At 34.1% G+C, this 26,786-nt stretch overlaps 2 protein-coding genes across 7 annotated transcripts in view; one reads left to right on the top strand and one right to left on the bottom strand.

Moving 5' to 3' along the window:
• Positions 1-22,096, top strand: part of LOC136026350 (zinc finger-containing ubiquitin peptidase 1-like) — a 76,924-nt gene extending 54,828 nt beyond the window's left edge. For all 6 annotated transcript variants that reach the window (XM_065702864.1, XM_065702869.1, XM_065702865.1 and 3 more), the window contains exons 4-5: positions 10,299-10,519; positions 14,731-22,096. In XM_065702864.1, the coding sequence (XP_065558936.1) occupies positions 10,299-10,519; positions 14,731-14,766 (257 nt within the window). In that variant the 3' untranslated portion in view covers positions 14,767-22,096. The remainder of the gene's footprint in view (positions 1-10,298; positions 10,520-14,730) is intronic.
• Positions 19,170-26,786, bottom strand: part of LOC136026349 (lysine-specific demethylase RSBN1L-like) — a 57,506-nt gene continuing 49,889 nt past the window's right edge. The window contains exon 9 of the mRNA XM_065702863.1: positions 19,170-24,888. Coding sequence (XP_065558935.1) covers positions 23,639-24,888 — 1,250 coding nt within the window. The 3' untranslated portion in view covers positions 19,170-23,638. The remainder of the gene's footprint in view (positions 24,889-26,786) is intronic.

The following is a 26,786-nucleotide window of genomic DNA, read 5'->3' as shown; positions in this document are numbered from 1 at the left end:
AAACCAAGGTAGCAGAGACAATCAACTTGTTGAACTGAATTGCCCCATAAAGTTATCTGGACAGACACATCCAGTAGTGTACCAACTCTACAGAACGTCATTATGTATGAACGATGTGTTTTGGGAAATGATTTGCTTGTGGGGATGAGGTAGTTGCCTTACATTCACTTTTGACTCTTAAAAAGGACACTGGATCTTCCGACTTCCAATCAAAAAAGTCTCATTCGATCCAAAGTTTATGCGATCACCCGTTGCATAAAAACCTTATATGCCCGGGACATAACTTACAACCTTTGCCCCTAGGCTCTGGAGGGTTATATCTACCCTGAAGGTACTATTATATGCTCTTTGGACTATTGTGAACAAAATGGCTAAATTGACATTTTGTTCGGATGTGTTTGGGGGAAGGAATTTGTCAGGAAGGGGTGGAGGCTAGTGGCCCTCCATCACTTTTGACTCTTTAAAAGAGACCTAGAACTTTAAATTTCCAATCAAATGAACCTCTTCTAAAGTTCACACAACCACCGTTTCCATAAAACCTTATATGCCCCCGGACGTAACTTATATCACTTACCCCAGACTCTGGGGGGTTGTGTCAACCATAAAGGCCTTGTTATCTAATCTTAGACTATTTTTGAACAAGTGAATATTAAAAATCTATCAGATGCATTTAGGGAAAATAGACCGTGAGAGGGGAGGGGGGCTGGTTGCCCTTCGACCACTTTGACTCTTAAAAAGGGCATTAGAACTTTTGATTTGTAATCCAATGAAGCCCTCTTCAGAAGTGTATACGACTACCCTTTCCATAAAAACCTATATGCCCCTGGGGCATAATTCGCAACCCTTTCCCTGAGGCTGGGGGGGGCTGTCATCTTATAAGACATAATTACTGGACCTTTCAATAATCCTGAACAAAATGGTCATCTCAGAATTTTTATTGGGTGTGCTCGGGGAAATGATGGGCGGGGGGGGGGCTGGTTACCCTTCAATAATTTTCGACTATTAAATAGGGCACTAGATTTTACAATTTCCAATCGAATAACCGTTTCGAAGTTTGTGTGACTGGTCTTTCTTTACGAAGTATTCTGGTCTAAAAAAAATATATAATAATAATAATAATACATTGTGCCCACATCGCTCTTTACTTTGGCAGCGCTTGCGCTGCCTATGATTAAGCCGCAATTTGGAAGCTTAAAATCATTTTGTAAGCCTCGCCGTCGGCTGATCGTCGCAAAGACAAAGAGTCCCTTAGTGAATTCACCCAGGGGAACTAGCTGTCGAGAATCTATGGTTTAACTTTAAAGTGTGACTGAAAAGACAGTAGTATTTTACGTCCCTTTTGTCGGCAAGATTGTAATATAAATCAGGTGTGATTAGAGCGAACTCCCAAATTGCTCAAGTGGTAATTTCTTTGATCTGATTTTTAGCGTTTTCTTAGCAGGCATACTATAACATTTTTAGGGACTATCCTTTCCTGAACTTTAAGAAGAAAATTCTTCTCCATTTAGTTGAAAAACTAAATTTAAACTTTCTGATGATGTAAGTTTCATTAGAACGTATCTTTACCTCCGGCACAAAACGTGAGGAATTAAATGGTTTTTCTATGATTTCGGGGAAAGAAAGTTCTGATTTTTGGTTTTCTGTCATCTATTCCGGTCTCTTATCCAAGCTCTACAAGCTGTGTCAAAATCACCCAATCAATTCTTAATTGTTTGGCACAAACACTTATCACGGACGAGACTGGGTGATTATTCAGGAAAGCGCATCCCCTTAAGGGGGTGATTAAGTGAACTGATGGAACTCGAAAATCCCATGTTAAATTGAAAATTTATATTTAAAAAGTACTCAAGTATTCATTGGCGGAAGATGCCGCTTTTAATATCAGGCCATAGCTTCTTGAAGATGCTACAAAATGTTTGAAAGGATTTTGTTCTATTTCCTCTAATTGCTTAGAAATCTTAGAAAATGTCTAGGTATTTTTCACAAGTGTACTCTATGAAGGATATTGCTTTTGGAACAAAATTGGTACTATCATGTGCAGAAGACAATAACCTATAAGATGATTGGAACCATTTTTTGATGTATTTTCCTGTTTTCTAACAGTCCCCTAGAATATTTTCAGCTACCTGAAATTTTTACAAGTCGGTTGCCATAAAGAATCGTTTCAGATCGCCGATAATAACCCCTAGAGACGAAAATGACAAGCTGGAATAATCAGCTGCTTGTTAATAGTGTGAAATTTTCATAAATTATTTCAATGCAATGAAGAAACATAGAAATGAGAAATAGTCAGGAGCCTTCAGGAAAGTTATGCACACAAAGCCGAAATCATGGGGAAAATTAAATCAAAGCGAGGTATGGAACTGCGAAACTGCGAGAAATTTGGGGATAGGCTAGTGGATAAAGAACCGAAAAGAGTCTAAGGCGGAGTATTGCATGGAAGTTGGAAAGAATGGACTGGTCAACCCCAAACGAGGCCACGACTACTTTTACCAAGTACAATCAGTCAGCTTGAATGTGCTCAGCTATATACTTGCTTTTTCATGATTTTTACCCAGAAAGACTTCTACATTGAAAAGATAGACCGCAATCCAGGCTTTTGGACCGAAAAGATTTTTCCCAAGCTGAAAGGATTCTTCATTGATGCTTTGATCCCAAAGTTCCACAGGGGGTTCCAATACAAGAGCCGTACTTATAAGATTAATCGTCTAGTACCGGTAACAGGAAAATTCATTTTCCTTACATTCTATCCTTCTTTGTAGTTACATACTTAATTGTATTGTCATTTGAAATAAAATACCTTTGTTTATATTGCTTGTCCTCCAACTTTATCAAACAGTTCGTAGTAACGAACTGTAGTAAAGAGCGACCCGGCTCAATAGTAACCGAAACTCTAAAAAATGGAATTTTGGTACCAATAGCTACATCAAAAGAATCGCATTTTAATGCTGATTTTAAATATATTAAATAAAAAAACAAGTTTTTTTCAACTGAAAGTAAGGAGCGACATTAAAACTTAAAACGAACAGAAATTACTTCGTATATAAAAGGGGCTGCTTCTTCATCAACGCCCCGCTCTTTACGCTAAAGTTTGACTCTTTCTCCCAACTCTTCTTTTTAAAACAGTAAAAAACTTTAGCGTAAAGAGCGGGGCGTTGATGAGGAGGCAGCCCCTTTTATATACGAAGTAATTTGTGTCCGTTTTAAGTTTTAATGTCGCTCCTTACTTTCAGTTGAAAAAACTTGTTTTTTTATTTAATTTCTGAATGTTTTTGAATAAATGCATGTTTTGATTTTGGCTCTCCGCAGAGTAATAATTGAAACAAAATTTGAATTTTTTTTTTTTTTTTTGCTGAATGGCTTACTCATAATTTTGATCGAATGATTTTGGGAAAAAAGAGCGGGGGAGGAAGCCTAGTTGCCCTCCAATTTTTTGGTTAATAAAAAAAGGCAACTAGAAATTTAATTTATTACGAATGGTTTTATAAGTAAAAGATATACGTAACTTATAAACTAGCTTACGTGAAGAATTTTTTATTCTCATATTTTTATTACACATATGAGAGGGTTCACCCCGTCGTCAGTACCTCTCTCTTTACACTAAATCTTAAATTTTGGCCCAATTAATTAAGAATGACCCCTGAATCACAAAAGCCGTAGAATAAATAGTTGACATTACTAAAAATACTTTAGCGTAAAGAGCGAGGTATTAGGAGGAGGTGAGCCCCTCATATGGGTAATAATTTCTGTTCGTTTTAAGTTTTGATGCTGCTCCTTACTTCCAGCTGAAAAAAAAACTTTTTCATATATATTTTTTCATTGTTTTTTTTAATAATGTTAGTAAATCCTGCGCTCCCTTCATGGAAATTTTCTTCCCCCATGACCAAGTCCTCGATGGAAAGTTCCCCCAGTATATCCCCCTCTTTTCGACCCCCTCTCCCCGACCAAAAAATTCTCCTGAAAACACCTGTATACTTCCCAATAACCATTACTATATGTAAGCACTGGTCAAAGTTTTTAACTTGTAACCCCTCCCACGGAGACTATGGAGGAGTAAGTCGTCTCCAAAGACATAGTTATAAGGTTTTTCGACTACGTTGAATAAAATGGCTATCTCAGAATTTTGATCCGTTGACTTTGGGAAAATAATTAGCGTGGGAGGGGGCCTAGGTGCCCTCCAATTTTTTTGGTCGCTTAAAAAGGGCACTAGAACTTTTTATTTCCGTTTGAATGAGCCCTCTCGCAACATTCTAGGACAATTTGGTGGATACGATCACCCCTGGAAAAAAAAACAAAAAAAAACAACAAATAAACCCGCATCCGTGATCTGCCTAAAAGTCATAGAACACTACTGTAGAAATTTCAAGCTCCTATCTGCAAAAATGTGGAATTTTGTATTTTTTGTCAGAAGGCAGATCACAGATGCGTGTTTATTTGTTGTTTTTTTTTCAGGGGTGATCGTATCAACCCAGTGGCCCTAGAATGCTGCAAAAGGGCTCATTCTAACGGAAATGAAAAGTTCTAGTGCCTTTTTTAAGTGACCAAAATCTTGGAGGGCACCTAGGCCCCCGTCCCACGCTAGTTATTTTTCCAAAGTAACCGGATCAAAATTCTGAGATAGCCATTTTATTCAGCGTAGTCGGAAATCCTTATAACTAAATCCTTATAAGTGTACAGACGTCTTCAGGGGCGTTTTCATTTGGTCTGGGGCAGGGTTGAGAAGAGAGGGATATGCTGGGGAAACTTTTCATGGAGGAAGAAAATTTCCATGAAGGGAGCGCAGGATTTCCTACTATTATTAAAAAAAAAAAACAATGAAAAAATAAATATGACAAAGTTTTTTCAACTGAAAGTGAGGAGCAGCATTAAAACTTAAAAGGAACAGAAATTATTACGCATATGAGGGGCTCACCTCCTCCTAATACCTCGCTCTCTACGCTAAAGTATTTTTAGAATTTCAACTATTTATTCTACGGCTTTTGTAATTCAGGGGTCATTCTTAAGAAATCGGGACAAAATTTAAGCTCTAGTGTGAAGAGGGAGGTACTGTTGAGGGGGTGAGCCCCCCTCATATATGTAATAAAAATGTGAGAATACAGAAGTTCCTTACGTAAGCTAATTTGTAAGTTACGTATGTCTTTAACTAGTAAAATTTATTTTTACTAATAATTTTACTAATAAAAAAATTCGTAAGAAATTAGAAGTTCTAGTTGCCTTTTCAGGTAACCAAATAATCGGAGAGCAACTATACCTCCTTCCCCGCTCCTATTTTTTTCTCAAAATCGTTTGATCAAAACTATGAGAAACCCATTTAGCCAAAAAAATAAATACCCAAATTTCGTTTTAATTATTCATCTGTGGAGAGCATAAATCAAAACATGCATTGATTAAAAAACGTTAAGAAATTAAATTAAATAAAAACAAGTGTTTTTAACTGAAAGTAAGGAGTGACATTAAAACATAAAACGAACAGAAATTACTTCATATATGAAAGCGGCTGTCTCTTCATCAATGCCCCGGTCTTCACGCTAAAGTCTGACTCTTCCTCTTAACTCTATTTTTTAAAACAGTAAAAAACTTCAGCGTAAAGAGCGGGGCGTTCATGAGGAAGCAGTCCCTTTCATATACGAAGTAATTTCTGTTCGTCTTAAGTTTTAATGTCACTCCTTACTTTCAGTTTTATTTTTTTTTTTAATTTAATTTGTAAGAAAACTTTGGTTTTCTAAGAATCCTCGAAGAAAGCTTTCAACTAAGTTCGCTGTTTAGTTTCGAATTAATGAAATGAGGTATTTTAAATAGCCTATCCCTAGGAAATAAAGTGGAAAAAACAATAAATTTTAAAATGCATTCTATGCATGCCGTCACAGTTGCATATACATGGGCATTTTGTACTTGAGAATGATAGTGCTCTTTTGCTCATTTTCTAATCTCCCTTGGTCGGTAACCAAGCTTTGCAAGACACTGTCAAATATATTATTATTTCTTGGCTGAAGCATCTCACCAAAGGAAGCTGTCAATCAAAACTTTTGACAAGACTTGATAATTGGTGCTATTTGAAGTTTTGACAATCGACGATCTCTAGAGAATTAAAAGACAGAAGGGTAACCTTACTTCAATTCTGAAGCTCGATGTTTTCAAGTTCACTTAATCACGGCCTTAAGCATTTGATTTAGCAGCGAATCATAAGTCTGCATAAGTCATGAAAACCTCTCCCACACAACTTTTTTATTTTCTTGGACAAGTCGCCCATATATTGAGCTAGTGTAATACCTTCATAGCAGGCTCGTGCAAAAGCCTTGAAACTTTGCTAGTACGTGCGTATTTGTCCAGCCGTACTTAATGCTTAAAGTGCCAAAGACAGTGAACAAAACATAGAAAGAAAACATTCTCAGAATGAAGAACTAAACAACGGGGACTACGACCAGTAGAACGAGAGGAAAAGACAAACTAAACGATAGATATTTCGCCTGTAAAAAACCTGTCTTCAGCGTTAAATATAGAAGAAACTATTAAAATAACTATATTAAATCTAAAACAATGTATAGGAAAATGAAATCTAATACATAAAACAATACAAAAAAGAAACAACCAATATCTATTCATTCACACAATTAATACTACTGTTATTGAACACCACGAAGTATTTCTATAAACAATTATGAGTTTCTTCAATGAACACACAAAAGCAACTGGATAAAAAATAAGAAAGTGTAAATGAAATTAATTATTTTATTATGAAATAAACTTTCTGTTGGCATTCACTGCTGCAATTTAACTTCTTCTTCGTCTTCTATTTACATTAGTCCCCTGGTGGTTTGGCAAGACCCTGTTACAATTTTTAACGATAGGTTCATTTTTAAGAATAATATCAAAAATTGAATCAATATTTAAATTTCCCGCATCTCTATTTATAGAAATATTAGCGAAAATATGCTTTTGTTTTTCATTTCAATGGCTCCAGCCTCCTCAAATTCCACGAAATGATAAGGGTGGTGGAAAATGTGCTCTTCCAAAACTGTAACGAAGGTTTCAGGATGTTTTCTAAATTTTAGAGCCTTATCGATTGAACTGCAATGCTCAATAAACCGTTCCACAAACTGTTGGTGGGCTCGGTCAATGTCAAATTATCCGCAAGAACAAGGAATGCTATAAACACCACTTCCTAAATTGCCATGAGTCCGATCCTTCTTAGAATCCAGAAAGCTTCTCAATGGTCTAATTAATTCAAACCAAGTTTATATTTTATATTTACGCAAATTTGTTTAAGTTTTTCACCTAGGCCAGGTATATAGGATTAAGAGATATAAGTATTTTTCATTTTCGATTCAGAATACTGTGGTACTTGGTTTATTTTATTATTATGTTTATCATGTCTATTTTCTATTATTTCATTTACGAATTTAATAGGATAACCATTACAAAATAAGACGTCTCTTAAATACAATAATTCTGAATCAGGATATTCTGGAGATTCTAAAATGCTAAAACCCTGTCAACTAATGAAATAACAATTCCATTTAAATAGCTTTGACAAACAACCCTAGTTCACAGTTGAATCCGAAGAAAATAATCGGCTACCATTTCTTGATATATTTCTAATTAAAAGATATAACGGCTTGTTTTCCCAACATAGAAAAATGTACACATAGCTATAGATATCTAAATTTTAGCTCATGATACCCGGTTTCAGTGAAAAGAGGAGTTGTTATTTCATTAGTGAAAATGAAATCTAAATTGCTAGAATTGGTAAAGTGGAAACTTATGCAAACATATATATTCTGAAGAATTAGGAAAAAATCTATATGGGGTTTTTGGTAGTAGCGGCCGTCAAATTTGGAAAAAAAAAGAAAGAAGGAAAGTCAGCGAAAAATCAGTAAAAAAATAATCTAAAGACTTAAAGCGCCAAGCAGCTCAAGCAAATGTAGCTTTCATTTGAAAATGTAGTTGTCTTTGGGAATCGATAGATTGTTAGTATTGAAAGTCTTATAGACGAAAAGTAGTGTCAAATTTTACTTTTTGCTTGTTGACTTCCATGGTTTTATGTGGCAACGCTGATGAAAAGGTAGTACTGCCCTACAATTTAAAATTTTGAAAAAATCAAAAGAAAAATCTTAGGAATTTGTGGTTTACATGTGTAAATAGACCAAGGAGGGGTCCAGAGTATTTACTTTGATGTCCTTAGTATTTTAAGTACAAATTTTTAAGCTTTTTTGGTGTTTGACATTTTTTCAATACTGGAAATCACCCAGGACAGTCATTGTAGTTTAAATCATTCATAAGTGAAATGAGAAAGCCATGCATGAGTCGTGTTATATCAGTGCCATTGTCCTTTTTGATCTTGAGATGCCACTAATTTAGTGTTTAGGGCGTTTTAGGGCGTAGTATTGACAATTGAGTTATTGACATGTCCTTTGTGTTTCGTTTTCAAGGAGTAAGCTTTTTTTATTTTTTTATTTATTGGTATATAATCTTGGTGTAAAATAAAATTTTAAACGAGAACAGTTCTTGTTACTTATGTATCATAGCGACCACACTTTGTTCTTGATCTGTAATGAAAGTGGTATTCAGTGTCCATTCGGAGATAATCAGCTTAGCCTAAGCGAGATAAAGAACTATGCAGGTGTATCCTAATCAAATATTTAATATATAGAGGTGGTTAGGTTATGTATTTAATATAATGCGTTTTGGGCGGCCTGCTTTTCATATTTCTCTGTTGTAGCTTCCATAATTTTGTTACCAAAGTATTATATTTTTATCGTATGTGGGTATATTTCATTAAAGTTGACTTGACTTCACTTCTTTGGTTTAGTCGCTATAACAAGTGCCCAAATCTCCATCTTAAAAAGAAAATTTAAAGCTTCAGAAGCTGCTTGAGTATAACATGTGTGAGCACAGACCGTTCTATGACACCACACTTCTCAGTCAAAGTGCAAAGATAATGCTAAGTTACAGCTAACTCATTGATAACATAGGCCTTGTAAGTATGTACTTATTTTACATACCCATATGCAGATAATTGATGCGAGGAAAAAAATTTCTGTGGAATGTTTAGGAATAAAGTACTAGATAAAGGTTTAATCAAAACCTAAATATATATTTTTTTCTTTTTTTAGTACTTTCCATCTAAAAGTTAATATTGAAGAAATTCGTTTAAAATACGATACTATGTCAGGGTCTTCACGGGCACAACTTATTTCAGGAAAAACGTAAACTTTTTAGGAGGAAGAAGGCAGCTTTTATGAATTTTTTCATTTGACACGAATGTAAATAACGATCGTCTTTTAAACGCTAGTAGAAAAAAGAAGACAAATTGTAAGATATTTTAGGCAAAACCTCCGAGAAGGCCTATTTCTTAGATTTAAGCAAGATTACCAGTTATCCATTGTTGTGTAATCTTTATACGTAAAAATATCGAGTTAGAATGGGTCAAAATAGGGCTTTGTGAAATTGAAATCTAGGACTAAAATGAGATTTTAGCTAATTATTGCAAACTTTCTACCGTATTAGGCACTATCGATAAATTCGAAATACAGTAAGGGACTGCTTGAGTATTTTGTTAAATACTCGAACTTATTCTCCTTATCACTTCCTTCCTTATTCTATTTCCCCCCTGAGGCTTTAAGCATCCTTCTTAGGGCGGATTCGTCAAAGTCGGTAAGAAAACTTACAGGGAAGAAATATGACTAATTCTGTATTACATTATCTAATAAATAAATATTTAAATAAATGTCGTACGTGTGTATGATATAGCTTACCTGTACACATTTTTAGAATGAATTAGTCTGTCATTCCTGAAGCTACAATCGAACATTTTGACACTGCTATCATAATTGCCAAATACTGTTTGACAAGTTCTTCTAAAAAAAAAGAATCAGTAATGTAATGTCTGCTCAATTGGTATTCTCTTGATCTACATTTTCCTGCTCATCCTCCTTTTGAGAATAGTTTAGCTTACAGTTTTTGGCAATTATCTCAACAGTGGGGAAAATGTCAGATGCAGCCCTTAGTGACGAAATACCAATTTATATTATTCATCTCAGACAGAAAAGGATAAATCTTCTTTAACAAACCTTTTTCAGTGATAACTAAGAATTATTTTAAGTTTATTTAAATGACCCTGTCGAATATCCATCCTAGCCGAGTGGTTGGCACGCTAGACTTGAAATCTTTTGTCCTTGAGAACAGGGATTCGAGTCTTGGATATTGTAAAATCTAGTACCGTAGTCTTCACCGTTTTTACCTTATTATGCCGAATTCCGGAAACTGAATTCACACGGTTGTCTTTGATCCTTTTTCAGGTCATAGTCGAACTATAGTTGGAGCGGAGAAAAGTTTAAAAAATGGAGCCATTCGTCTTCTAGTATTAGATCCCGGTCATTCGAAGGAAAGAATGGAGAAAATTATCTCACAGGGATCTGGCGGATTAAAACACATTCGACGCTATCTTACTTCATTACAAGCTCAGCAATACCAAATTATGGTGATAGATGGGGTCATTGACAACGATGAAGAATATCAGGTAAATTTTAGCGTCTGAATGATTTTGTGTAAAGCTTAGTGTTTTGTTGATAAATATTTTATCAACTTTTTATCAAAAATTTTATCAAAAATTTTAAATATTTTATTATATTTTATAAATATTTTAGTGTTTTGTTTTTTGAGTCAAGTGGTTCCCATTCAGCATGATGTCGTAAAAAATCAAATTACGTTAATTAAAATGTGCAGGGTATGCAAAGGTCATGTCTCTGTTGTATTTTTACTAAATTACCTGCATTATTTTAAGTGAAAAGCATGCCAACCCAGATTAGAGTGACTCAGTTTTATGTTGTGTTACTAACAATCAGTTGTCGCAAAAAAACAAATTCGCTAAAATTTGTCAAAGATATGACAATAAATGTTGTGATAGCGAAGTCTTTATTTGAACACTTAACCTCCCAAAATAGTCGTAGTTCATTTTGTATGAACTACAATCGTTTTATAGTTAGTGAAGTTTAATTTTGAAAAAATACATAGACCTAGGGGAAACCTCTTAATTAATTGAAGTATTATTATGCTTAATGAGATGAAAACCACTAATGAGAATTAATTTATTGATGAGAAATATTAGGAATAATTAATGGAATTATTGAGAAAAATCAAAGACTATAGCCTTAAGGGTTACCAGGTATGTTCACAGGGGGGGGGGGGGGGGGGGGCTTTATTAAAAAAAACCGTGTATCTAAAAATAAATGGCTTGTTGCGAAATAGCTGATAGAAAGGAATAGTAAAATAGCTGTTGTAAATGATATATCTGATGAGCCATATGGAATAACATGCTTGAAACACAAAAGGCTTGAAGTTACGTACTAATTAGTAAAGTGGAAACTGTGAAGGAATTTGAATGAAAGTGGGACATTTGTAGCTCTATTGCCCTCGGGCAATTTATAGCTAAGACTATTAGTAGTCTTAATAGACTACTATACTATTATATTAGTAATATACTTAATAGACTACTATAATAGACTATTAGTAGTCTTCGGGCAATTTTATAGCTAAGTTTTCATTAGTAGTTGCAGTTCTTTCACTCTCCCTTTAATTATGTAAGATTTGGAACCTTGTTGGAAACAAATCAAATGAATTCCTATTCTTTTCTAGAAATAATTTTCTTGTTAGTGCATTTAACTTTTGTAGCCAATGTTTTTCTTTTTGCTTGCACTTTTTAAAAATTTTATCCCTAGTTCCATTCTGTTCTGCTCCTTGTATTATCACTCGCTTACCAGACATTCCTTCGACGACTCTAAAGTAGGCAATTTTAGTTTCTTTTATTTTTTTCCAATCAAGTAATTTTGAAGCCATTAGTATTTACCTAGTTAGGTCATTCTGCATTTGAAAGTTTTGTTCTGCTTGTGTTCTTTGTGTGTGTTATTTTTCTTTTTCTGTATGTTATTATTCTTTTTATTTGTTCTGATCTTATCGTGAACTATCACTTGTTTGCTCTTTTTCTTTCATTTATTACTTAATGGTATTCGTATTCTCTAATTTTTAAGATCTTAAAACTTTTAACGACAAAAATACTTGTTAGTTTTTTTTTTTAAGCACAGTTTTGTATTCTTTCAGCAAATCAGTTGGAAAGGTGTTCAAAATTGTTTGGAATACATATCCAATTTTCAACATTTTAATTAATTCTCAACATTTAATTAATCACTGGTCTGAATAGATCTGGATTTTGAGAATATTAGCTTGAACATTTAACCAACACCGAAAGCAAAAATTACTAGTCTATTAATGCAAATTAAAGAAAAAAACAAGTTTTTTTTTAACTGAAAGTAAGGAGCGACATTAAAACTTAAAACGAACAGAAATTACTCCGTATATGAAAGGGGTCGTTCCATCCTCAACGCCCCGCTCTTTGCGCTAAAGTATGAATCTTTCTCTCAGATCTTGTTTTTAAAACAGTGAAAAACTTTAGCGTAAAGAGCGGGACATTGAGGAGGGAACAATCCCTTTCATATACAGAGTAATTTCTGTTCGTTATAAGTTTTAATGTCGCTCCTTACTTTCAGTTAAAAAAAACTTGTTTTTTTATTTAATTTCTGAACGTTTTTGAATCAATGCATGTTTTGATGTTGGCTCTCCGCACATGAATACTTAGAACGAAATTTGCTTTTTTTTTTTTTTTTTTCTTTTTTTGTGGCTAAATGGCTTTTTCTTAGTTTTGAGCAGACGATTTTGAGAAAAAAGGAGTGGAGGAGGAGGCTTAGTTGCCCTTCAATCTTTTGGTTACTTAAAAAGGCAACTAGAACTTTTAATTTCTTAAGAACGTTTTTATTAATAAAAATTATACATAACTTCCGAATTAACTTTCATAACGAACTTCTATATTCGTATATTTTTATTACGTATATGAGGGGGTTTGCCCCCTTTTTAATACCTTGCTCTTTACACTAAAGCTTAAATTGTGTCCCAATTCTTTAAGAATGTCTCCTGAATCACAAAGGCCGTTGAAGAAATAGTTTAAATTACTAAAAATACTTTAGCGTAAAGAGCAGGTATTTAGGAGAAGATGAACCCCTCATATGCGTAATAATTTCCGTTCGTTTTGTTTTAATGCTGCTCCTTACTTTTAGTTGAAAAATCTTTTTCATATTTATCTTTTCATTGTTTTTTGTTTTAAATAATATTAGAAAACCCTGCGCCCCCCTTCATGGAAATTCTCGCCTCCTATGACAAATTCCTCCATGGAAAGATCCTCCCATGTAACCCCCTCCCCTCAACCCCATCCATATCTAAGAAAAATTCCCCTAAAAACGTCTGTACACTTCCCAATAACCATTACTATATGTGAACACTGGTCAAAGTTTGTAACTTGTAGCCCCTCCCCCGGGGACTATGAGGGAGTAAGTTGTCCCCAAAGACATAGTTATTAGGTTTTTCGACTATGCTGAACAAAATGGCTATCTCAGAATTTTGACCCGTTGACTTTGGGGAAAAATGAGCGTGGGAGGGTGTCTAGGTGTCCTTCAATATTTTTGGTCACTTAAAAAGGGCACTAAAACTTTTAATTTCCGGTAGAATGAGCCCTCCCGCAACATTCTAGGACCACTGGGTCGATACGATCACCCCTGGGAAAAAAAACAACAAATCAAAACACGCACCCGTGATCGGTCTTGTGGCAAATAATACGAAATTGCACATTTTTGTAGATAGGAGCTTGAAAATTCTACAGTAGGGTTATCTGATACGCTGAATGCGATGGTGTAATTTTAGTTAAGATTTTATGACTTTTAGGGTGTGTTTCCCCCTATTTTCCAAAATAAGGCAAATTTTCTCAGGCTCGTAACTTTTGATAAGTAAGACTAAATTTGATGTATGTATTAGTATCAAAATTCCATTTTTTAAAGATTCGTTTTCTATTGAGCCGGATCGCTCCTTACTACAGTTTGTTACCACGAACTTAATTAAGCTGGATGCAGAGGTGGTTTCTGAGAAGGGATAGAGGGGCACTTACCCCGTACGTAGAAACTTTAGGGCCGCAAAATTTCAAAGAAATGATCCAACGGTTATAATCATTTTGTAATTTTGCAAATTTCGTTTTATTAAGATAAAGCAGAGTGTAGTTAATAAATAAAATAATGAAATAATAATAATTAAAGCTATGTAATAATTTAGATAATAAATTAAAAAATAATTGAACAATAAATTATTAATTAATGAATTAATAAATTGGAAATAATTTTGTTAATAAATAAAATTTTTGTCAAAATTTGGCCGGAAAATTTTCTGGAAGACAGAGATGGAGAGTGCTAATCAAGGTTTTGCCCCGGGCGTAAGAGAGGTCAGAACCGCCACTGGCTGGATAGTGGAGTCGTTTTCTCGGTTCTAATGCCATTTTGAGATGCATGAGTTTCTCAATCTTATGGCTTACTGAGTTTTTTTTTCTTTTTTATGTGTGTGTGTGTGTGTTTTTTTGTGTCATAATGTACTAAGGTAATTCTAAAAGACTAAAGACACTAAACTTCTTTTGAAACTTCTCAACTTTTAACAACCCTTTCTTTAATACTCTTGTACTCCTAATCAATCTTCATATATTTCTTTTTCTTTTCTAATTTTTCTCTTTACCGAAAGTGTACGGTGTTAAGTTATATTTGTGTTTTTTACGTTTTTTGTAATTTAGTTCTTCTGATTTTTTGTTAAGTTTGGGCAATTACTTGATGATGTTAAGTCACTTTGTAAACTCTACTCTTTTTTCAGAGGAGCAAGAATATAAGGTCTACAAGAATTCCTTGAGTATGTTCATCCAGTTCGTCTTCGTGGTTCTCAGCTAAAATTTCCTGCCGTGTCCTGACCATCTTTTTAAATCTCAGATACAGCTAGAAGAGTTTTCTGGAGTAGCTTCGCGCCATGATTAGTTTCTAGGGTAGGTTGTTGGCCTTTGGCATTGTTGGCCTGGTGGAACGGAAGCTTGAGTGTAGAATTTTATTGCTTTTATTTATGTTCTGCCAACCCAGGAAACTATTATATGCTTTCAGCGTGGACACGTGCGCGGGAATTTACTTCGACAGGTGTTCTCATATTTTGGCATCTTAAAGATTGCTAAAATACCTTTGAATTACACGAAAATTGTACTTGAAATATACTTGGCCCTCGAATTTAAATTAAGTTGTCAAAAGGGCTAGAATGGAAGCCCCGTCCCTCTCCTTGTGTAGGGCGCAAGTGTCGACGTATTTATAACTTTGAAGTAATTTTAGTAGTAATTTAGTAATTTTTTAAAGTAATTTAGTAATTTTAGTAATTTTAAAGTAATTTTAAATTTTGAGTATAGAAAATACATTCTACCATCGGTAGGACAAGAGTGCTTCGATCATATAAGGGTTCGTAAGGACGAATCTTTCTCTCCACTCATGTACAGGGTCATTGAAATGAGTCTTGTTCCTCTGTGATAGACTCTCAGTCAGTCCCCCTGTATAGTTTTTGCTACATCATAAGTAATTTGATTGTATTTATATTTACCCATTTGTAAAAAGCCATCCAAAAGTTTGGCAAGACCTTCATCTTTCTTTCTTTTTTTTTATGATGAAATAAAACTGTTCAGAATTTGCATATTTAAGTAAAACTGTTGAATCTTGTTCAAAAAGTTATTTGTAATTTGCTATTGAAAAAAAGGCAAACTAGGAAACATTGTTGTTTGTTGTTCATGTTAGGCAAACGGGATCATCAGGGACAATCATTTATTTGAAGATGATGGACGTGTTATAACAGTGAATCGTGTACGAAACTAATCAAAGATATGGTTTAAGCCAAAAATTGAAGCATGTTCTCTGTGCCATTTTATTCTGGATTTTCATTTCTTTTTTCTAAAGAAAAATAGGTCGTTGAAATTCAAGAACAGTGCCATAACAAAACTAAATAATTAGGATTTCTGTAGCCTTTCTGTTTCCCTGTGATGAATTTTCCATAGAAAATAAAAAAAGAGTAATTCCAGGTGCGTAAGCGGGGGGGGGGAGTAGGGATCCAGCTTCCTAGGTAGGGGGGAGTAAAGACTTCAGAAAGTTCTATTTTTATTCTGCATTCAAGGACTCCATTTACTTTTGTGCATTTTTTGCTACTGTTATTTGTGTAACAGAGGCTTATATTGTAGTCGTACGCGATTTCAAATATTTGATGAAACTTGCTGCGAAAATACCCTAGCAATGCACAGCCACTTAGCAACGAGATTACGGGGCCGAGGTACCAGAAAATAGCGCTGGGTATGAAAGCGCAATATCTGTTGCGGCGACGAAGGGTGGCCTATGCTAGTCCATCTAGACGTCTAGTTCCTAGGGCGAAGAACTTGACAACTCAATTGTATTTTTCTCGTGTCAAATCCAACCGTTTATCAGCGTGAAATTTCACAAAATGATCCTTTTAATTTTTATGCAAAATCTTGTTGGTTTTTCTCTTTTGGAAAAGTAGAAAAGTATAAAATAATTAATGACCTACATATAAACAAAATCCTCCAGATAATTGAGAAAAAAAAAATCCAGCAAGGTGTCAAAACTCAAAATTTTGAACCGATTCTTGTCCATAAATCTATTTTCTATATTTTACTCCAATTAAGATTCTAGTGAATCATATTTTCAATAGAAAAGGCAAATTGAAAAACATGAATATTTTAGTGGTATTAAAAAGGCATTTTCTGCAACTTCAAAATGACCATTTATTGGCGAAATTCTTGAAACAACGAAAGCTACCCAATTGAATTGACTCTGATAGACTGTTCTGTGTTGGAGAGTCAGCTAGAGTGATTTATTTGCATCAATATTTTAGTACCCAGATTGTATTAAAAGGTGTATTTGACGATAATAACAAGTCAAAAAAGATGTAAAAAGAAAACAGATTATTAATATAAGTTATGAAGAAGTATGCGCAAATACTGAATATGCTATGTTAGTTCAAGTATAAATGTGTGCTTCTAATGTGGACCTTTTTTTCTGGTTCGATACTGTAATTGATTATTTGCTATCTTCACTGCATTTTGCTCTCGATTTGACTCTGGGGTTTCATTTAACACGGGTCAGGTACCTTTTGATAATCTCATGATCGCTAGGGAGTTAGTCATGAGGAGATGAGAATTAAGTCTCGAACACGGGATGCATGTTTGGATTTTGTACTAGAACGCTAAATTAATGTTATATCTGACTCGTTGAAAGCCGATGTATAGTCAATTAAATAAATTATTTTATCTTTTAACTTCTGGTGGTATTATTCGATTATTACTAGGTTTGACTTGGCATAATTCTTCCGCATTGGCTAACCTTAAATATACAAAAAGTAAATCGTTAGTCCGGTTTCAAAAATGCATTTCCATGTTAGCTCATTTCTTAGGAGAGCAAAAGCACTGCAAGTCTTACTAAATGAAGTTTGCCCCTTCAAAACACAAGTTTTGCATGATCACTGAGAATAACCGTACCTGGCGAACGAAGCTTTCAGGGATAGATCTATTCAAAAGGGGGGACAAAAAAAGGTTCTCATCTCCTACATCCAATCCTTCCCCAGGAGTAAAACTTGAAAGATACCTGTTGGTTGCTCTTAACCTATCTTCAGCACCAAAAAAAATCGGGTTTAGAGTCTCCCCCCCCCCCCATAAACACATAGCCAGGAGTTGATAACCACCTAAGCTGATTTTTAAGCCAAACTAGATTTTTTTTTTTCAAGACAGTTGCATTTGAAACAATACTTTCATGAGACCTAAATTGGGTCACAGTTGCATTCCTTCAAGGACGCAGCTCTCTGTTTCGTTATGAAGTGCTTCAAAGAGCCTGCAGTAATTATCTGGCAGGCCGGCGTACTTCGAGATGCTCCACAGCGCACCCTGGTCGATTGAATCGAAGGCAGCTCGGAAGTCGACAAAGGCGATAAATGCTTTCTGTCGAAACTCTCTGGTTTTCTCGACTGCTTGACGGACTGTGAATATTTGCTCTATGGTCAATTCGCTCTGACATAAAACCGACTTGCTCTGGTCGTCGGATTCGGCGTGTAATGTTTCGGCAACGATCCAGAAGCACCATTGAAAAGAGTTTGTAAAGAGATTGATAAAAGTTTGTAAAGAGGTTGTAAAGAGTTTGTAAAGAGATTGATAAAAGTTTGTAAAGAGATTGATAAAAGTTTGTAAAGAGTTTGTAAAGAGAAAGAGAGTTTAGGAAGGGGCAGCGCTCATCATATACGAAATCATTTCTGCTCATTTAAGTTTTAATGTTGCTCCTTGCGTTCACTTAAAAAATAACTACTTTTTTCATGTGATTTCTGATCACATTTCAGATCATTCTAGGATATCTCCTTCCCTCCCACTCTCACGTAAAATTCTCACCGACAACTTCCCCTGTGTAAAATTCTACCCGTGAAAATTACCCTCCCACCCCCCAAAAAAATATATCCCAATAAGAAATACTGTATGTGGACAATGGGCAAATTGCGTATTTTACAGCCCTTTCCCTGGGGATACGGGGAGGGGTTTGTCATTCCCAAAGTCATAGTCATCAGACCTCTCAATTATCCTGAATCAAATGGCTATCTCAAAATTTTCATCGGACTCGGAGAAAAAAAAAGGCATGGAAGGGGATTAGTTGCCCTCCAACTTTTTTTGTTTCTTAGAAAGGTCACTAGAATTGTTTATTTCCGTTCGAATGACCCTTCTCCCAATCCATTTGTTCGACAAAAGCTTGAAACTTATAATCTGATAGTGCGATTTTCATTCTGATCACTTGAACTCTTGGAGCTGTTTCTCCTTTTTCCAAAATCAGGCAAATTGTCCCAGACTTTTAGCTTCTGATAGGTAATACTAAATTTAATGAATTTTGTATATTTAGAGGGAGCGTAAATACCAATTCGTTTGACGTATCTATTGTTATCAAAATTCCATTTTTAGAGTTCTGGTTACTATTGAGCCGAGTCGCTCCTTATTTACAGTTCGTTACCACGAGCTGTTCAATTTGATACGCTGGAATTAGTTTTGGTACATTTTTACAAAATAGCGTGAAATTAGGAAATTACATGGACATTATGAAAACAATCCTTCGGTGAGGATAAGGCCCCCTTCCCCTATTTATGTGATACCTTTTAGCATACACATTTCATGCGTTACAAAAACGATAAATGGGCAGTATTCGCATGTAAATCAGGCTACGAAATGACTAAAAAAAAACAAGACACTCTTTAACCATTATCAGTTTAATTATAGTAAAAGACAAATCACCTTAGTATATTGAACACAAAGCACATATAATGTTTGTACTCACTAAATTAAGTGATATAGGCTATTTGGAACTGGGAGAGAATTCACTCCTGTGATTTACAAAATTCTGCATACATTTTCAAATATAAAAACATAGGCCTAGTAGCAGGTACTTTTAACTTCGGGGAAATCCTTATCATGACAAAGCGGAATCACTATAATGCTGAAATGCACTTGGAACTTATAAACAACCTATAGAAACAAAATCACATACACAACAAGAGAACATCTGGAAAATCGCTTTAAATGAAGAGGAGGAATCTAGAAACAGAACATTTTCGTATTAAGTTTCAATTTTTATCTCAAACTAAACCTTTAATAGCAGATAACCACGTAAATGGATGGGATCAATGTCACCAATGGGAAAATTCGGAATCATTATCACGCTATATTCATCATAAGATGTCACGGTAGTAACATCATAACACTACCTTAATTGCAACGCCCATCATTAAAAGTGAACACAGTTACTGAAGCTTCAAACTTACTCAAATCCAACATTTTTGCAACCAGTTCATGAAATTCTGATTCACGAATCATCGGGGATGTTGCAGCAGTAGTCGGACAACATTTGACACCTTTTTAGATAAAATGTGAACTATGGCCATTTGCTTTTCTCCTATCAGAATTATATTAGTTATCATACTTCGCACATAAATTTACTCTCAAAAGTGGTAAGTGGTTCAGTTTCAGTCGTTTCAATTTAAAAAGCAGCATCTTAACAGTTGCCTTATTTCCGGTCTTTTCAACACTGACATTGAGCATTTGCCAGCCAAAATGTCCATACAATTTGCCCCTCTTATTTTACAACTTGCCTGTCTAGATTAGGCCCAAAAATAACAAAAGTTTCGTGGAATTAAACATCCAGTTACTATTAGTTTTCAGCAAGTCTGTAAGTTTACGAGAAATCCAACCCTGTCAAATCAATATTATACCTGCATTAAAACTACAGAAAAACCGAGGTTTAACAGGAATCAAAAAAATTCGCTGGCCTATCAAACAAACACAGGTCTTGAGCCAGGGTAACCTGCATAGCCCGAACTTGTTATGAACAGTTCAGAGTGTAGGCCACGACAAAATATTGGAACATTATTAATTATTTAAATATCTGTTCACGTAATTTAAAGCAGTATTAAAAAATGATGATGTGCGAGGAGGAATGGGGAGGGGGGTGTGCTTTCTTGCTATAACCATTGTTAAGAATAAAATTATTCAAAAAAGGCAGATACTGCTGTGAACTTCTCTTCTTTTTTCTCCCTAAAATTGAGTGGAAAGCCAATTAGGAATAAAATAATTTAGCAGCTAAAAACCTCAAATAAGCACCAATTTTTAAGATGTTAGAATAATAATAAATCTAAATAAAGATATGGCTCAATTAATTAAATTATAAAGAAATATACTTTCAATTTTAAATAAAAGAAACAGGGGGTGTATACAAATAGTACAAAAAAAAAAACATTGCAGCTCAGACAAAACCCTCTGTCATCCTCACGAGTGAGAAACTCGCGATGATTCATACTTCCCATGAACAGAAATATATATGATCAGATTCTGCAATAGTTATACAAATCAGCCATAGGAAAATCGAAAGTCTATATTGGCTCTTTACCCATAAAAAATACACACTGAGATCGCTTAAAACAGCCTCACTTGAGTTAAACCATGGAGGTTATAACTTATAAAACTACAAACAGCAGAGGTTTTCACGAGCTCTAAATGCCTTTATTCGTTCTCCAGTAAAGGTTTCCAAGTATTTCCACTAAAAGCCGTCTAAACTTTTCAGCTTTGCTCTATAGCACTTTGCTGCTCTTGGTAATAGTTGTCAATTGAATAAGTAAATATGGCTCCTTACTCGCTTACGTATTACAAGGGTTCTTTGATATTATGTGGTATTCAACTTCTATTCATTGCTCATTCTATTCAACTTTCAAATACATGAATAAAACCCACGATTTGAATTATTCACAATTACGAGCCATTAAGTGATGTCCTGGTAACAGTTTTTTTTTTTTTTTTTTTTTTTTTTCCAATCCTTTTTTGGTCAAAATTTACAAAAAATATTGGCATTAAAGTTTATTTACATCTTCGCTCAAATAGATTAGTGAAAAAGATAGACTATATAAATAACCGGGTAAAATAAAATATTTCCAAATCACATTTCTAAGAAAAATTTTAAGGTACTCCAATACATCTACAAAAATGTATCTATCTTTTCTTTCTTGCAGGTATACGACGTGACGAATCCATCATGACAGTGTTAAATATCTCAAAGGCCAAACATTTTCAAGGGAATCTTTTTTTGGTTCTTGTTGCTTTTATGAAAACTTTTAAACATGGCATACAGGGGCTTATTGACCCTTTGATGGAGACTGCTCCATAATCCAAAAAAATCAAAAATTGTGAATTGTTTTTTTTTACGTCCCAACCAAAAGTTACATGTATATGAAAGATTATTCTATGCGTTTAAATGAACAGATTGGTTAAGTCTTTGATTCAATGGAGTAGTAAAAATTCCATAGAAAATTTAGGAACCAATGAACAAAGCGAATTAATTAATTCTGACATGAAATATTCCTAGATAGAAGTATACACGCATGAGGGGAGGGGGATAGGAGACGCGTCCCAAAATACCCCGCCCTAGAAAACTGACAAAAAGGGCAAAATGGACTAAGTTATTTCAACCCTCCTCTCCCTCCCAAAACAAAAAAAATAATCTTCTTATACCCCCACTCCAACACATAGTTTCGTTCTTCTCCAAAACTAAGCAGATGGTAATATTTATATTATTCCACGACATTACGATTTTAAATGCCCCCCCCCCCCAAAAAAAAAAAAAGACAAAAACAATCCAATGAATATCTAATAAAGTTATCCCCATACAATACTTGGTTTAGAGACTAATAAGCACTTCCAAGACTAATTTAACACCATTTGTATCTATAAAGCTAGAACTCTATTATTTTGTGACTTATTGCAAGACGTAAATAAGCACTTGAATGATAAATCATGAGAGATCTATCTTACTATCATTGGAGGTTTCCGAAATACCGTTTACCTTATTTTTCTGATGTTTTGTAATTGAAGCACCCTAAATTGGCGATTCCCATACAAATTGAGCATTCCTCAGTTAAAACTTTACTTAAAAAGAAGATACTAATTTAGGCCACATTTATCAAAAAAAAGAAAATAAGTTGCTTTTATGTAAACACAACTTCCCTGACACATTTTTCTTTTAAAATGCATTCGATGTAAAGAGTGAGTTAGCATTTAGACAGTTTCAGAAATCTCTTTTTTTTATATATGCCCTTTTCAGCTCATGCTAATTGTCTGCTTAAAGTAAGCTACTTCAGAAACCTCCATATTATGAGGAGTGCAACCCCTATTTGAAAAATAATTATCAGAAGTAAAGGAATAGACAAAACAAAAATCTAAAAATAAAAGAAGACGAAAACTGTGTAAAATTTCAAGAAATAATTAAAACTTACACAATACTGCTACATATAACAGTGTATAATTACAATATTGAGAGCATTAATAACAATAACCAAAATAAAGGGATTAAAAATGCTAGAGCAACAAATTAGAGAACGTATCTTCATATAAACAAAAAATGATGCAAAAAAAAATCATCATATTGGCTTTATAAGTGGAATGGGGAAAAAATCCACCCATTTTGAATAACATCTTTGGAACAGCCATTTCAATAATAGATCACTAAATAGTGTTATTGATCATTATAAATCGAGATTCCACAATTTTGTGATTCAATATGTTAAATTTCTACAGCCAATTTGCTCAGGAATTACCATAAAAGAGAGACCCTACTAAAAAGGGAGGGCATCACAAATGCACACAGCTAGAACAGTGGGAATAACTAAACACAGTAAAGGGATTTCCTCCCTCCCTCCTAAAGATCAGGCTTTCATGCACCTATCTTGTGGCAAATGCGTGGTTTGAGGAGGGAGTTTTCTTTAAAAAGAATTTTGTATACAATTATTATAACGTTTGAAGACATCTAAGTATTTTTATTAAAATTCCATATGGACTCAGTTTACTGGGACAGTTTTAATAGGGAATTCTTTTTGTCTATAACGGCAGTGTTTTGGCTGGGAGGGATTTAAGATCTAGAGCAAAATTACGTCCTTCAATCTGAATATCCGAAATTTTAACTTAAAAATCTAGGAAAAAATTATTTATCATTGATAAGAGGCAATGGTAACCCCCCCCCCAGCCAACCCAAGAAAAGCCTTCAAAAACTGTGTACATTTGGATTAGAAACTTGTTCATATGTCTTAAGAGATTTAAGAAACTTCAGAGACTCAACGCATGCCAAAGGCAACAAAATAAAAACTAAAAAGTGAAGTCATTTCATGATAAATTACAAATTTTTCATTCCGCTTTATCACTTGATTTCTTTGTTTGCATGCCAGAAATTATTTCCCCTAATAAGTCACCTGTACCACTGGAACTGCTCATATTAACCCTCAAGGCTATATCAGCTTTAAAGTCTTTTTTCTTCGGAGTTTGATACTCCTTTCGTGAATTATTATTTTCCATTCCTTCAAACTTCATTCGTTTTTTGATCCTTTCAACGCCCTCGTCATTCCTCCTTTTTTCAGGGGGCAAAGTTCGATCATGTTTTGTTGTCAAATCATTCTTTTCACAACTACGCTCGGATTTGTTACTGTGTTTATTTTTTCGTTCACTTTTTTTAGTATCTTTCACTTTATCTTCTTTATTTGTATTTCTCTCAGATTTCAGACATTGAACAATATTTGGATCTTTGAGATCTATCTGTACGTCATTTATTTTACACACTGATTTATCCTCTAGAGATAGTTGGTCTAGCTCTGTGCTTTCCATTTTAACTTCACTGTTACTTTTAACTAGAATTTCACTTTCAACAATGTTTTTCCACTCGTTTTGTCCAGTGTCACATGTCACCACAATATTTACATCTGTTTGATGGACATGCAGTTCATCCTGTTCTGTAGCGTTATATTGATTTAAGTCACTTCGTGGTATGTCTTTTGATGCTTCAGGACACGGTTCGGAAACACTATTTTCTTTAGAGGTGTTACCAACTTCTGGAGATTTGATAGATGGCGGAGTGGCACTACTAGCGGGTGGTGATGCAGCTTCGTTTTCTTTATCACTATTTGAGCTTTCAATTGCTCTTACATCATCATTTATAATTGATGCAATTACACTTTTGTGTTCTTTATATTTACTTTTTTCTTCTCGATGCTTACTTTCGGTCTTTTTGTCTCTGTGTTTCCTCGAATCTTTTTGATACTTTTCGGAGTCTCTCTCTCGTTTCTTCTCCTTTTTAATTACATCCTCATCAAATTTTACACATTTCTTTTCATTTCCCTCCTCTTTCTTATAATCTGTCTCTTTTTTTACGCCATAATCAGTAACGTCACCATCTTCATTTTCTATTTTTGTAACACGCGTCTTGAGTTTAACTGGAGAATTAGGTAAGTCATAATTTTGATGAGTCGCACTCTGAGAGACGTATCTAATAGCTCCTGATCGGCAAAGGACTTCCTTTACTTCTTGCATGTTGTTATTTCTCTTGCCCTCTTTTACAAGCTTCGTTATGTCGGGATGGTACATCTTAAGTCGAACATGCCAGGCTGAAAAAAAAATCAAATAAAACATCTTTAATTTATTTGCTTATATTGGCTGAAAGTAGCAAATGCACTTGGCAAGAATATTTTTAATTGAACAGAGCTTTATTGAACGGAATTAAATTAGTATTGTCTCGATAATCTTTTCCCTCCTATTTTTAGAAGCTGTGTTCTAACAGAGGAGGGTAAAATTAACCAAGTAATGACAACTAAAATTGGCGCAAGGGTAAAAAATCTTTAGCTTATTTCTTTGCTATTTTTCACCCACATTTCCCTTTTTTAAATCGTTAAGTGAAATGCAGCTGGTATGCTTGGGTGAAAGCGAGCTTCTCCAAGAAAATCACATAACACCCAGAGGATCTAAACAATATATATATATATATATATATATATATATAATATACTAGCTGTTGGGGTGGCGCTTCGCGCCACCCCAACACCTAGTTGGTGGGGGCGCTTCGCGCCCCCCCCCCCCAAGCCCCCCCGCGCGCGTAAGTCGTTACGCGCCATAATAGTTACGCGCCATTGTAGTTGTGTCCCTATGTCCCACCTGTGAATATAGATAGATTATATATATATATATATTTATATATATATATATATATAATATATATATATATATATATATATATATATATATATATATATATATATATATATATATATATATATATATATATATATATATATATATATATATATATATATATTATATATATATATATATATATATATATATATATATATATATATATATATATATATATATATATATATATATATATATATATATATATATATATATATATATATATATATATATATATATATATATATATATATATATATATATATATATGGTTTTAACTACGTAAAACTTGCGAATATACAACATTCTTTGCTGTCCCATTGTCTTTGCATATAAATAGATTGTCAGGTTTACCGACTCTTGAACATGCAACATATAATGGTCCATGGGAAAACAATCTGTATTCAGATCTATACCTCATGATTCTAATGATTGCCCTTGAGCTTTGTTGATGGTGATTGCTAATCGACCATTCCCTGTCCCGGTGTCCCGGTCGTCATTTACATCCCCCTGTTTCCCCCGGTGTCCCCGTTGTAGTTGTGTCCCTGTGTCCCGGTCGTCATTTATATTCCCTGTGTCCCGGTCGTCATTTGTATCCCGGTGTCCCGGTCTGTATATACATTCGTTTTTTAGTTTTGTTTTTCTCCTTTATTTTTTTCCTTTTTTTTTCTTTTTTAGCTTATTTAGATTTTTAGATTTTTTAGTTTTTTTATTAGTTTTTAGTTTTTTTTTCTTTTTAGTTTTTTTGTCCCGGTCGTCATTTATATCCCCCTGTTTCCCCCGGTGTCCCCGTTGTAGTTGTGTCCCTGTGTCCCGGTCGTCATTTATATTCCCTGTGTCCCGGTCGTCATTTGTATCCCGGTGTACCGGTCTGTATATACATTCGTTTTTTAGTTTTGTTTTTCTCCTTTATTTTTTTCCTTTTTTTTTCTTTTTTAGTTTATTTAGATTTTTAGATTTTTTAGTTTTTTTATTAGTTTTTAGTTTTTTTCTTTTTAGTTTTTTTGTAGTTTTTAACTTCTTTTTAGTTTTGTTAATTTTTTTTTTTACTTATGTCCTGGTCGTCATTTATACTCCCTGTGTCCCGGTGCTTTGTTGATTGCTAATCGAACATTCCTTTTGTCCTGGTCGCTTTCTCTTTGAGTGTCGTCATTTATTTTTTTCTTTTTTAGTTCTTTTAGTTTTTACCTTTTTTAGTTTTTTTTAGTTTTTTAGATGAAAATTTTTTTTAGTTTTTTCCTTTTTTTCTTTTTAGTTTTTTATTGGTTTTTACCTTTATGTTAGCTTATTTTTCAGTTTTTTCCTTTTTTTTAGT

Source organism: Artemia franciscana, chromosome 4, assembly GCF_032884065.1.
Source record: "Artemia franciscana chromosome 4, ASM3288406v1, whole genome shotgun sequence".
In the NCBI taxonomy this organism is placed as follows: Eukaryota; Metazoa; Arthropoda; class Branchiopoda; order Anostraca; family Artemiidae; genus Artemia; species Artemia franciscana.
Note: the sequence above shows the minus strand (reverse complement) of the source record. Positions and strands in the feature narration are given on the sequence as shown.